Source organism: Phymastichus coffea, unplaced genomic scaffold (genome assembly GCF_024137745.1).
Source record: "Phymastichus coffea isolate CEN01 unplaced genomic scaffold, Cenicafe_Pcof_1.1 PCOF00125, whole genome shotgun sequence".
NCBI classification, from domain to species: Eukaryota; Metazoa; Arthropoda; class Insecta; order Hymenoptera; family Eulophidae; genus Phymastichus; species Phymastichus coffea.
This window is the reverse complement of record NW_026706936.1, coordinates 264189-277274: the sequence shown is the minus strand read 5'-3', so window position 1 is coordinate 277274 and position 13086 is coordinate 264189. Positions and strand designations below refer to the sequence as shown.

The 13086-nt window shown below is 36.5% G+C and overlaps 1 protein-coding gene across 4 annotated transcripts; it reads left to right on the top strand.

Moving 5' to 3' along the window:
• Positions 1 to 6094: 6094 nt before the first annotated feature.
• LOC131671407 (uncharacterized) lies at positions 6095 to 11821 on the top strand. 4 transcript variants are annotated; one of them, XR_009302537.1, is made up of 5 exons: positions 6095 to 6313; positions 9983 to 10233; positions 10967 to 11100; positions 11160 to 11274; positions 11349 to 11821. XR_009302537.1 is itself a non-coding variant. In XM_058947792.1 (4 exons), the coding sequence occupies exons 2-4, from the start codon at positions 10989 to 10991 to the stop codon at positions 11458 to 11460; spliced, it is 339 nt and encodes a 112-aa protein (XP_058803775.1). In that variant the 5' UTR covers positions 10394 to 10430; positions 10967 to 10988; the 3' UTR covers positions 11461 to 11821. The 4 variants fall into 4 exon arrangements, 1 of the variants encoding a protein (XP_058803775.1); XR_009302539.1 differs by having other exon boundaries at positions 6109 to 6191; XR_009302538.1 differs by lacking the exon at positions 6095 to 6313 and adding an exon at positions 8823 to 9874 and having other exon boundaries at positions 9944 to 10233.
• Positions 11822 to 13086: the final 1265 nt, after the last annotated feature.

Here is a 13086-nt window from a genome sequence, read left to right as displayed (position 1 = left end):
TTGCCTTGACACTTTCTCTCGTAGCGACCGAATGGCACGCATTTACCGGTGCCGAGTGCAACAACCTTGAAAACGCAGCGTCTCTCACTGCTTCACGCGACGTTTTGTACCCACTGTATAGCTGGAAGGCAACATCGTAGCTGCTGAGTGTCCGCAAGGAAAACAAGCTCAAAGTTAAGAGACTTCGTTTAAGATTTCTCTCGCTCTAAGCTCACAGCGCTTGTTTCGACAATAAAGATGCTTACCTATCTTTTTCTTTTGATTTCACTCGATTTCTTTTCGAACACTTGCGGCTGATTGTACTCTTTGTCTGCTTTTCCTCATTCCGTTTATTCGTCTATTGTAGTTTGCTTTGTAACTGAAACTCTATTTATTTTTTTTTCTCTATTTATCATAATAAATCATATTGATAATTATTATTAATATTTTATTACCGAGATTGACAATTGATCGACAATTCAACTTATTTCTTTGGCACTTCGACGCTAGAAATCACAAGATGAACATCGTCAGTAAACCCTTTTTTCAAAAACACGTAAACATTAATTATAGTGATTCTTTGAAACCTCCTACTCAGTTCATTAATTTCTTACTTTGAAAGAGAAATAGGAAGTCGTTTTATCAGGGAAAATCAACAATAAATCACTATGTAACCGTAATGAAGGTGAATTTCTTACCAGGACTTTCCTATTTCAATTCGTGACGGAGAATTGTTAAAATTACCGAGAGTCGCTCAGTATAAAACCTCATTTAAAACTGTCATAACGATATAAATGTTTCCATTAGTTTCCATTGTGTCATAAGATTGAGGAGTTTCAATTAAAAAATCGATTTAACCGAAAAATGAGGATTTTCAATGAGAAAATAATCTTGAAATGAATGTATTTGATAACAAACACAACATTTACTATGTTTCTCTGACGTGAACCATCTAAAGTTGCCCCAAAACCATCTTCGAAATATATATATATATATCCCATTGACAAGCTTAATTGCAAAACAATCACATGGATAGTGGCGCTGTAGCTGTCTCAAGAGCGAGGATGCACAGTAGAGGATCCCCCTTCTCCTTGACTTTCTCCACGCTGCGAGTGCAACAACCTTGACGTAACTACCGCGTGATACGGCTTGTGACCGTACTATTTTTCTTCATTTCGTAGCGGAAGGGATGCATTGCATGTCTACACCTAGTAGACATGGAATTTCTATAATTGATAAATGAAAATTACTCCTTACCGATCCGTATAATCTTCAGTCTACCGAGAAAGTGTCTTTTGACTTGTTTACTTTTTCACTCACCTAACGATACCATAATGCACAGGTTTTTTTCACGTGGGACCAGCTTTAACGTATCAGTCAGTTTATGTACATTTGTAACTTGCGAGCACGCCGGCAATAACTCGAATGGAATTTCAATGAATGCACGCGTAATCGAGATTTCGTGCCTAGTTTTATGTAACGCAGGCTGCTGCGCATCGCCTTTTAATTGTGAAAAAGCAGCAAACAGTTTAGTCGTAGGCTCCAATTTAGTGATCGTTCATATACGCTGCATCTCTTTTTACCGTTAACTCATTCTCCAATTTATATCTGCATGTCAGTGTGTTACGTGTGCATAGACAGCCAATTTGTAATATCGCTGATAAATATCTATTCGAAATTTGAAAATGCTCCGATCTGCAAAACATCTCGGATTTTCACGAGATAAATGAACGACCCGTTTTCATTCGTGGTACATTATAACGTGCGTGACACCAGCGCGATTGTATTCAGCCGAGATCGTCAACTTCTACGATTGGTAACGTCAGGTCTTATTCTAGATAGTAGTAAGTAGATGTCGAAACGCAAAGAAATTCGAAAATTTGAAATAGCTCTTGCTTGAATCTTTCTCGTTATTCTTGCATTAGAAACGAGTTGATCGTTCAGTCAATTATATTTTGCGCTTCAGATTATTTCACGGCTTCGAGATTTCGTGTATCCCAGAAGCAATTGTAATTGTATTATCACTGCCGAAATACGGCAAACGAATTTAGCATTATAATCAAACGCAATGAAGGCCCCACACAACACAATGAGCAATTAAAATGCCAATCTGCTCAGGTTCAATCGAAGTCATCGAAAGTAATGGTGCCCGCCATTGCGACTAATTTTATTATCTCGGTTTAACGATTCGGATCGATTTGTGCTGATAGAGAATAAAAGAATAAAAAAGTAAAAGCTTCGGGAAACTCTTCTTCCCACGGATAATGCAAATGCAAGAAGTTATAGCCGCACCGACCGTAAACTTTCGACCTCGCGATCGTATATATACACGTACGTTTGAGCGCATTTCCGTTAGATGTGCGATTTCGCTCATGGCAATCGGCCTCGCATGCGTGTTTTTACAAGCGCGAGGCCAGAAAGGAAGAGTCACGAGCGCTCTGCTCTGGATGCTGCCACTGCAAATAAAAAAAACGCTCCCGTGCATTAAATAGACTATCGCTTACTCCGATTACTAGAATTAAGCTATCGCAATCATAATAAAAACATATTATCAATCAGTTGATAGACGGTTCTTTTGAATTTTAAATTACATCGATGAGAATGTGATTATCGGCACAGCGGGATAACTGAAGCGGTCAAACTTACGTATTTACAAATAAGTAACCGTTCGGAATTTTTTAGATTTTGATTTCGTTTCAGAGATTATAGATACGCGACCCAAGTCAGAAATTAAATAAACTCAACGTCAGCTTGTTGCAGCTAAACTGTTCGCAGCGAAACGACGAAAAAAATTAAAGTCCTTAAATTACATGCGGAAATGGTCATCTCCGGGCGAGCATTAGTAGCACGAGACGATTCAACGAACTCGCACGGCAACTGGAAAAAAGACGCTGACAACCGGAACGAAAGGCGCCGCGTAATCGATGGACAGTTAGAAAGTGCGTTTGCTTGCTGGACTCAGGCAGATTCTGCATCACGAGGCGCCATTGAACTTTCACGTTTGCAGGTGACACAAAGTCAATTATTCATGTACAAAATCATTTCTCGCGGAGCGTAAAGCTTTGAGCAATAATTATCGCTGATAGAACACCGAGAGAATGTATGGATGGAGCATCTATTCGTGACGTCTTTTTGCCCTTTCGAGAGCAAGCCTCCAAATAGCAATCAACATTTTTTTCTCGCAATCTTTTTATTCACCATTATATCCCCTTGCCCTCTTTCACATTATTCGCCACTCCTACAGCACAAACTCTGTCCACTGCATTGTCTTTTTGTGCGGTGATATTTGCGATTGTACTTGAATCTAATTGATGTGAAAGTTTTTTCTTCCTCTTCAATACAATTATTGTATAAGCCTGAAGAACGGCGTTATTTTGGATGATGCAGAGCTATTATGCTTTAATTAGGTTTGGTTTTCTATAGTCATGGAAGGTGAACAATCAGCCTTCACCGCCGCTCTTGAAAGGCTGTACATGTGGGAGGAGAGTTTTATTTATATGCGTCATGACTGGATCGACAGTTTAAGGAACCGATCCACCAGAGTAACGAGCGCGCGAACATTTGATTTTTGAGAAGTGTCATGTGCTCGGGCTCGAGTCCACACATGGGCTTTTATCCGTTGAGCCACCGGAACATTTAACGAGGTTGACACTTTTACGACAACTACTAAATTTATTTTTTAATCAAATTCATCATAATTTCGTAATAGTTGCAAACCTCAAAAATTGAGTTACATAATGGTCGATTTGTGTAATTTGCGTATGATAAAATTTATTCATCGGTTGCACATAAATTTGACTGAATTTCTTAAATTAAAATCTGGGACAAAAACTTCGTAAAATGCTTTGGCTATATATTTCAATTTCAGGATAAATTACTTTTCTGCTTGCCTATAAGGTATATCAAATCATGAGATTGATTTGAAAAATGTACGGAGACAAGAAAATGATTGTCAAATAAGTATTGAACTGTAACGCAATAGATCAGTACTGGCGAAACAATTCGATTAACGTAAATTATATTTACTGAGCTAACTAAAAGGAGAGAGAGAGAGAGACAGAGGCAAAATATGAGTAAAATTGGTGATGCGACAACGACCACTTGTCGAATAATTTTCGCGCTCAAGGTGGATAATTGCCTAAACAAGTTGAAGCCACAAGGACGACGACACGAGCGCGACGCTCTCACGCATCGCAAGTATGCAAAAGTTGGCGAGCTTGCATATTCATGGTGTACGTGCGTATGCGTCAACGCCGCGGGCATATAATCGAGACGAGAGAAATCGTGGAAAAAGTGTTGCCTTTGAAAGATGCTATGTGGTTGATATTTTTTTCTCTATTCTTTGAATGAGTTACTTATTATTTTTATGGTTCGCGCATATTTTTACGCTTGCTTTCACTGCAAAGGTCGTTGCACAAATAAAGAATTCAAAGGACGTGTTACTTTATTGGCAATAATGTCAGTGGAAACACTAATGTTTCTCAACTGCCTTGAATATGTTTAGGGGGTCAAGAAAAGGAATATTACGCTTACATGTGGCTTCGGAGGAATTCCCGTGATATCCTCGTGACTGTGAGTGCGTCCTCTAGATTAGTAGTTGTGAGAATCAAAAGTTTATTCACGAGAATCATCATATTATTAAAAAACTTTCATGGCGTCTTCTGTTCCTTTTCAACAGCACGCTTCGTAAATTTCGTGAAAAATGAAAAAGAAAAACATCCTCATGGTTTCTTCAAGTAACGTGCAAAACCCATAACGTTCTCCATACAAAGCACCTGTTTACCTCTCCACTAGCGACGAGCTCCGTAGAAAATTAAGAATTTAGACGCGGAATCAGAACGCGCGATGTCTCAGTCATACGAATGAAATATTGTTATCGCCTCCGCAGCGAGGCGCCTAATGTCTTTCCGATACGTCGACGCTCCAAGAGCGAGGCAAAAAAAAAGATACGAAGAGATGCGCTTTCCGTAACTACATACACGTGCTCCGTGGAATTTCGATTTCCGCTCAACTCTCTACTCGGATTGCCCTGCAATATTACCATTTCTGCCGGTAGACTTTAAAAATTAAAGGAGAAAGATTCTAAAATCGAGGACGATAGGACTATGTGGTATTGGACATTTGACATTCTGGAATAAATTTGTGCGAAGTAACATTTTTTCAGAAATTAAATAATTTTTTCATCTCTTCGCAAATTCAATTTGAATTCATATCAGTTTTACTAAAAGACAGTTAAAATTTTCCAGTAATTTCATTCGTAATTTTTTCCTCTTCAAGGATCAATCTGTTTGCAATGAGCTATTTCGTTTGATACAATAAATGCTGGTACAGTAATTGCGTGTCTTTGATAATCTCAACACAATTGCACATGATCATTGTGTGTTTGTGCATCCGACAATGATGAATTATTTTCTCCAGTCAGTTTGAAAATCAATCCATAATCATACAAACTATCATTCAAATACAGGGCGGAAAATATTTTCAAGGTATGAAAATTTAATGATCTCAACGCGTGGCGTGAACTTTTCACGAGTCAATTTGTTCTAATAATAGTGTAAAAAAAATATGTTTGTCCTTCATTCAAATTTGTCCATCCTTGGCTTGTTTCAAAAGGTTGCAAATAGTTATTTTTGTAATTGTTTCAACATTTTTGTTACTTTTGAATAAATGCCGGCTACGCTTATTACAAACAAAACGAAATATTCGCGGGATTATGAAAAATCCTATTATTGAGGAGATTCTTCGGCAAACTACTATTTAATTTCACCTAATAAAAACGCCCACTTTAGTAAAAACTTATATAACAATCCATTGGTTCGTACAACAGACTGCAATCTTTCATCATCATCATCATCTGATCTCGAATCCTTGGAGCAGATAGACCTGCGAGTTTCAATCCGTCATCGCGTACACACACACACACACACACACACACACACACACGCGCGCGCGCGCGCGCGCACGCACGCACGCACACACACACACACACATACACACACACAATGATCTCCTCTGATCTTTATCCGGATGTGCGGGAGGTGAACGTTGCGTCACACCTCCACCTTTTTCGCAATACACGCGTGGGAGGTTCACTTTTATACTGGTAGCCGCGAGTGATAAATTGTGCCAAGCGAAGAGGACACGATGGGTTATTCATAGCCCGATTGTCACTAATTATTTTCTATTGCTATTGTGATAAATGATGGTTTTTTGTACGTGTGTGTTTTATTTTGAATAAGTTATTTAATTATCCTCACAGAGACAAAGTGCATGCCAATAGCTAAATTTTCGAAAACGAAGCGCGGAATCATCGTAATTCACGAAGCTATACGAGGTATAGAGCATATCTTTAAATTGTCGTGATAAATCACACGAATAAATTGATTGTTAGTCACCAGCATTTTCGAAGTAACGAGTAGGCTAATGAATCTTTGGCTAAGCTTTGATTCGCACAAAGCTTATGCGGAACTGAAAGTGTCGCTACTTGTGACGAATATTTGGAAATACGATACACATTATCTATCTTCGGTTCAGTGCGCGATGTACTTTGTGCTACCGTAATACCTGGGAGTGATTTATATTTTTGTTATACGACAAATTTTTTAATTTCTTGCGTCTACTTGATGAATTGTTCTAAGAAAACATTCATTACAGGAAGATTTTTATTAGCATTAATATCGAAATAAATCTCGCTGCGTTGTGAGAATAACTTCTCGAATTGACTATGATTTAGTTAAAAACAACAAAATAAAAATAAGATTTGTTCCAGAAACTCTTATTATTACCGCTAATTGGAACGTTAATCACATTCCTTTGCGAAATTGATATTCGATTGAACAAAAAATCTTGTTGCAAGTAATTGATGAAAAAGGCGATAAGCAATGGGATCCAATTGGCAACCCTATCACAGCAGTATTAAGAAAAAATAAGCAAACACACTTTCTCATCGAACACCTGCCGAAAGATCGCGCGCCTAATCGGTAAGCTATATCGCGCGCCCGCTTTTAAAACAATACAGTCACGGCTGGTTCGCGTGACGCTCTTATTTCCAAAGCCGGAAAAAAGACGGCTCTGGTAGAGTTTTCGTGTGGGAAACTATACTGTGCTCTTTCTCTTTGAGATTGCTATAACCCATCCGGTGTGAGTGTGTGTGTATATATCTGCGTGAGCTCTTTTAGCTTGGTCTTGTGGGATTTAGGTGGCCTGCTGGAGAAAGTGATGCCAAGACGCTTGGTTCTTGAAGATGCCGCGTGCACAGCGGCGAACGACGATGCGTATATCTATATAAATTGCCAGCGCTGCTTGCCTTACGAATTATTCAAATTTTTGTCGGCTATTGTGTTTGCCCGATCACTCTTGTGATTAACGTGCGATGATGCCTAGCTTTAGTTACGCTGTATTTAAGAGTACTAGTACTGCACTCGGCTGTTTTGTTTTTTTGTTACACTTTTCATTTTTCTCTATCTTTGTTGGATATTGTCAAATTTTACCGAGAGGAGAAAACTTTGAAGTATTACAAAAGTCAAGTAGTCTTTTCAACGTTTTTTAATGAAAATAGCAATGGAGCTCTTGCCAATTGCGATGACATATTACGTAATTATTTCAGTTAGACTCAAGATGTAGGCATTAAAATCTTTTGAAATTTCATTGCTGATCGACGAGAACGACCGCTTGAGTTTTATTTTACCAAGCGATTTATTGACTAATCAGCTTCTTTTTTTAATTACGAGAAAATCTCGTGATATTACAGCTTGGAAAATTATAAAAACAAGTTAAATTTCAAAATGTCACTTAAAGCTATGATGTTAATTAAGCATCCTTCAATGAGTTTTTAGGACGTTCAAAAGTCAAAATCACCGTTGAAATGTTCAATTGAGCTCGGCGATGAATCACACGAATTCAAGTGTCAAGTCTATATCGTAATCGTTTTCTGGACTTTCCAGCTTTTACTCGGAACCTGCTTATGGAAAAACAAGATATTACAGAGGTTTCGTATTCGATTGCCACTATAGAGGTTTTGCTGGTAAATTAGGTCTAAGCTTTTATTGCAACGTATTTCCTTTTTTTCCTGTAATTTGGAATCATTTCGATTTGATTAAATCAGTCTTTTATTATTGAATTTACTTTTCATCTTTTCATCCACAACGACACTTTTATTTCAATACGGTTGTGCTTTAATTTTCTTCTTCAAATGAGAACTCACACCTTAAGTTTTGCATGTGAGAATTTTAAATTATAATTTCTTCATAAGCCGTTTAACTTTAAATGAGTTCTTCAAGAAAATATCCTCAATTCCTTACAATAATTACTTCCATTAGGTGATCCAGAATGACAATTAATTACGAAATTGAGATGTCAAAAATTTTCTGCTAATTTTCGATCTGCGCGCATATTCCTTACCATTAATTCACCACGGCCTGTACAAAGAAAATTCTAATGTAGAGAGACGTTTCAATTGTGATAATGGAGGTGGGAAATATATCCATTTTTATAAGGACGTGCGACATCGCTTCTCAAGTGTCATAGAGCGTCGCTTAGCAAACATACTTGAAGAATATTGATTTATTTGAATTTACAAACCGTTTCACCTTATTACATATTCATACAAACTTTTACTTTTCAAATTTCATCGAATGGTAACCGTGGTATAATGTTAATTTACTTAAATTTTTGTGGACATCTTATTTTTATGTATTTTTTATAGAATTTTATAAAAATATCAGTTCTTTCGTATTCCAGTAGCGAGATGAAATTTTACTTTATAAGAAATGAACAAAACTTTTTAATTTGTCGTTAACTAATCATGCAAAATGTAATCGAAAATACACATACATCTACTACGATCGACGCAACCGTCAAGTAATATTTGAAAAAATTAAAAACATATTTCGTCTGTAATGGATCTTGATTAAGAATAAGTTAAGTTATCTAAGGCTCCATTGCAGTTTTGACATTAATACGGTATTGTATATTGAGAAATTTTGAGAAAATCAGCACAATTGGCACTGCAAAAAATTTCCAAAATCGATCCAATCTTTGAACGAAATATATTAGCAATCTGTCCGATAGGTATCACTACGTGAAACAAACAGTCACACTTATGGCAGCGCATGATAAACAAAACGGCAAATATTCTCGTAAACTTTCGTAACGAACGATTTCACCACACATACATCGTCAACAAACGAGAAGGCATTTCATTTAGCAGCAGAGTAAATATACATGATCCATTTCTGACGCCTCTGAAAAAAAAAATTGCACACCCGCTTTTCAGAATTTCGCAAAGCCACGAGATCTCACGTGCCATCTGTATACGTTGGTTGCTTCACTCAATAGGAGTGTACGTCTGGTGTGAGCCTAGAAAACGACTTATGCATCAGCCGCGAAAACGAGTTGGTTACACGTACTCGCACCTTTTCGGATGCTTTGAGGAAGTGTGAAAGAATTTCGCTTACGATCGCAAGCGAACCTTATCCTACGTACACGGCTTTTCAGGCCAGTGAGAGTTGCGTTAAGACTTCTTTTTTCAAATTCCAAACGACATGCACTGGTCCATATTTTTTTCAAAGGAGATCAGCGATCTTTTTGCGCACAAATTAGCTGACTTACTGGTATTTGCTATAAATTTTATTTACACCTACATTTTTCCAAATTTCATTGTACATTTTAAGCCAGTGAACTACGAGTTTATTTTGTTGTATTCTTTATTGAATTTCGTTTGTATTCGAATGATAAAGCTTTAACGTGAAAAACAAATATAATGTCATGATGAATCCGTAAATATTATTATTTTAAAAAACAAGTATTTAATAACAAACCAATCATCACTATCACAAAAAATGTATGACTAAAAATAGCTTGTAACTTGTAGATATTCGTAGAAAATCGGAGACAGGTGATGATTCATTTATCAATAGCAAAGCTAATAATACATTATAAAAAGTGACTAACGAATTTTTTCTAGAATATAATAATGAATATAAATATTTTGGGAACACAAAAGACCAGTGAGCAGTAGCAGTGTGCGTGCCTAGGATTGGATAATTTCGTCAGATAATGGCCAAACAACTCAATCAGAAAAACTCGCACTCGTCTACTGAAATGTGACAGTTGATCGGCTAAATGGAACGAGTTAAGATCACTCAATCGCCCACTTTTCGAAGTCGAATTTTCTTCTTGAAAAACGCCACTACAATAATTGCGCCAGTATGCCACGAACGGTCCAGCTGTGATAACATTGTAGCGATAACTTCGGTAAGTGTCTGGTTTTCGTATATATAAGCATTGATGCAGCATAGATTTGTTAAATTCAATATATGTCCTCCGATTGTCTGATAAGCCAATCAAACGGGGACAAATCTTCGGGAAAGACGTATCTAGAATATTGTATAATTGCTGCTGGGGGGTACATGAACTTATATCCTCTCGTAATTTATTACTTCTAGAAGCAGGTACTCGATCATTTGCCTTAAATTATCTACATTTATTTGCCAGTCGATATCACCCAAACTATTGAGTATTTCGAGCATTTGAATATCAGCCAAAGCAATTTAGTATTACATTTTAACGATTAATAAACAAATCACTGTTGCATAAGTAACACTCTCACTGCGGAATTATTTCCTTTCGGTTTTGTTAGTTGCATCATCAACAGCGTGACCGCAAAGCCATTGTTACATTGCGCAAAGTGTTTGCGAGCAAAAACTACTACAGTCTTTGCACTGGAAAGACAAAACCTTCGGACACACTGTCGGCCACTTTTTACTCTTTACCTTTAATCACCGAACTCTTTCGTGATTTATCTCTAGCATGTCTTTTATATGCCGTACATGTAATTTTTTTATACACCGGAGCATTATCTAGCTGCTAATCGAGTTTATTTTTACTTTCGCAACTATGTATTGACTCATTTTTTTATATCTGACAACTTCACGCTCACGTCTGTTAGCCACAATTCAAATCATAATGAGATTTCGTACGATTTCAGCGATTAACAAGACACATGAATAATGAGCTCAGTGTATATTCGCAACAAGTTCCTGACTTTATTAATTGTTTGGACTGTGACAACGTCAATTCAAGCTGAATATTCTCCGAAATCCGATGTTGAAGACGTACCAGGTAAGATCGTAATACAAATACACTAATTTTATACGATACTTCTACGATTTTTATTTTAGGCTTGATTTTTCCAATTGCACCTAATTCGATATGTATGCGTCGTCCTTATTACCAATGCAAGTGGACTTATGAGAAATCTTGCAGTTGCAATCCCGTCAAACCGAAAAAACTGAAGTAAATAATTTTTTAAATCTCGATGTTATTTTTCAAAATAATATATAACTTAGGTTTTCAATATTTGAATCCAGGAGACGAATAGACGTCACATACATACGGAAAAAATTGAAGAAAAAGCACATCGCACCTAAGGATCAAGAATCATATGAATGTTTAAGAGATCGATGTATCCAGATGTATTGAACAAACAAATGGAACCGCGTGAAATACATTTATACAGTTTCTAGTCACATGCAATGCAGCCAACTCACTCGCACGAATGCTTTAAGATCATAATCATATTTTCTCTCACGCCTATCAGTATTTTTATTATTTAGTTTAAAATAAGTCATGTAATTGTGATATTATGTGTAACATGACTTTAAATACGTCATTATGTCATTGTTGTTCAAGTTTTGTAGTATAAACCAAACTAGCATTATTATAACATACAAGCTTTTTATATGTTAATCTAATAAAGCTTATATATTTTTTGAAAAATAACTCACTGAATTAAAAGATCATCTTTGCATTAACTGTAAGAGCTAATCTACCAGTGAAAAGAAACAACAAGCTTTCACTGAGCGTCATAACGAACAGTGCAGATTAAAATCCACACCAAGTCAATAGTACACTCGGTCATATTTATTCATCGTCATTCGAAAGTTCCAATGACAATGTATTGGTAATTTGAAAATATCAAATTAGAATAAAAATTGATGACCACGTTTGTTTTAAACACAATTATGAATGATCATCAAACTAAGCCCTTTATCAATTCACAAGAAACTCTTTATTCCTAGTAGAAGATCGATTAGCAAACGAGTAATGTTCAGTCGTCATCGAAAATTAAACATTGAATACTTGGTGTTTTCGCGCGTAGTGCGCCTAATCTGGAGCACCAATGAAGGAAAACGACAAACTTCTGCGTGGTGAGGCGCACAAGCGGCCAAAAAGTTGGGATGATAAACTCATAGTAAAACATAACGAAGGCCCTCTGGCAAAGTTCACCCGATAATGGCGTCGACATCAGACCAATTTGGTATCTCTCCTCTCGCATCATTATGCGCGCCTTGGCTTGCATATTACCCTGACAATGGTTACACGCAGAGATAAAACTTCTCTTTTTTCGAATAATAATAAGGGTTGACTGATTTATTTTCTTCGGAAGAATTATATATTGTTTATCTTTCAGATATATCGTTAGTTTTAGAATATTCTGTAACTGAAAACAAAAGACTTACTTAATCCTCGCGCAAGTAACTGCACAAGCATCAATTGTTCTTTCAAAATTTGTTAAACTGTGCAATACCTGTAAAGTTTTAATTGTTCTCGAACATTGTTAGCGCAAGAAGTGTGGCGCTTGCAATTTTCAGTAGTTTACTTAACGAAGCTAATTTAACGTTAGAATCTTTTGCACAGAGAATAAAATATGTACACAGGCCGTAAATGTTGCCTTTTAAAAAAGTTTTTATTGTCGAGTTTAATTGTTTTCAGTTTATACGATGATCATTTACTTCTTCAATTAGTATCATTTTCTATAAAACAAAGTTCTTATTCGATATGCAACTGACTAGCGTTTATTATTTATTGCAATTATAGTACTGTTCCAATGTTTTTTTCGTAGAAGAAAAACCAAGTGTTAAAGAACGTCAAATACTGTAAGGAATTTAAAAAATTGTAAACGTTTTTTCAACTTTGTTTATCTTACTAGGATTATAAAAATATGAAGCCTACGAATTCGCTTTCTGATAACTTTCAGTCTTATTGCAAGAGTAAGCGCTGACGGTTGATGAATTCAATGAAGTCGTTGAATTTCTTTTTCACGAT

Coding starts and splice junctions, on each gene's coding strand:
- LOC131671407 (XM_058947792.1), top strand. CDS start 10,989: ATGAGCTCAGTGTATATTCGCAACAAGTTCCTGACTTTATTAATTGTT. Junction 11,101..11,159: donor CGATGTTGAAGACGTACCAG/GTAAGATCGTAA, acceptor TTTTTATTTTAG/GCTTGATTTTTCCAATTGCA. Junction 11,275..11,348: donor GTCAAACCGAAAAAACTGAA/GTAAATAATTTT, acceptor ATTTGAATCCAG/GAGACGAATAGACGTCACAT.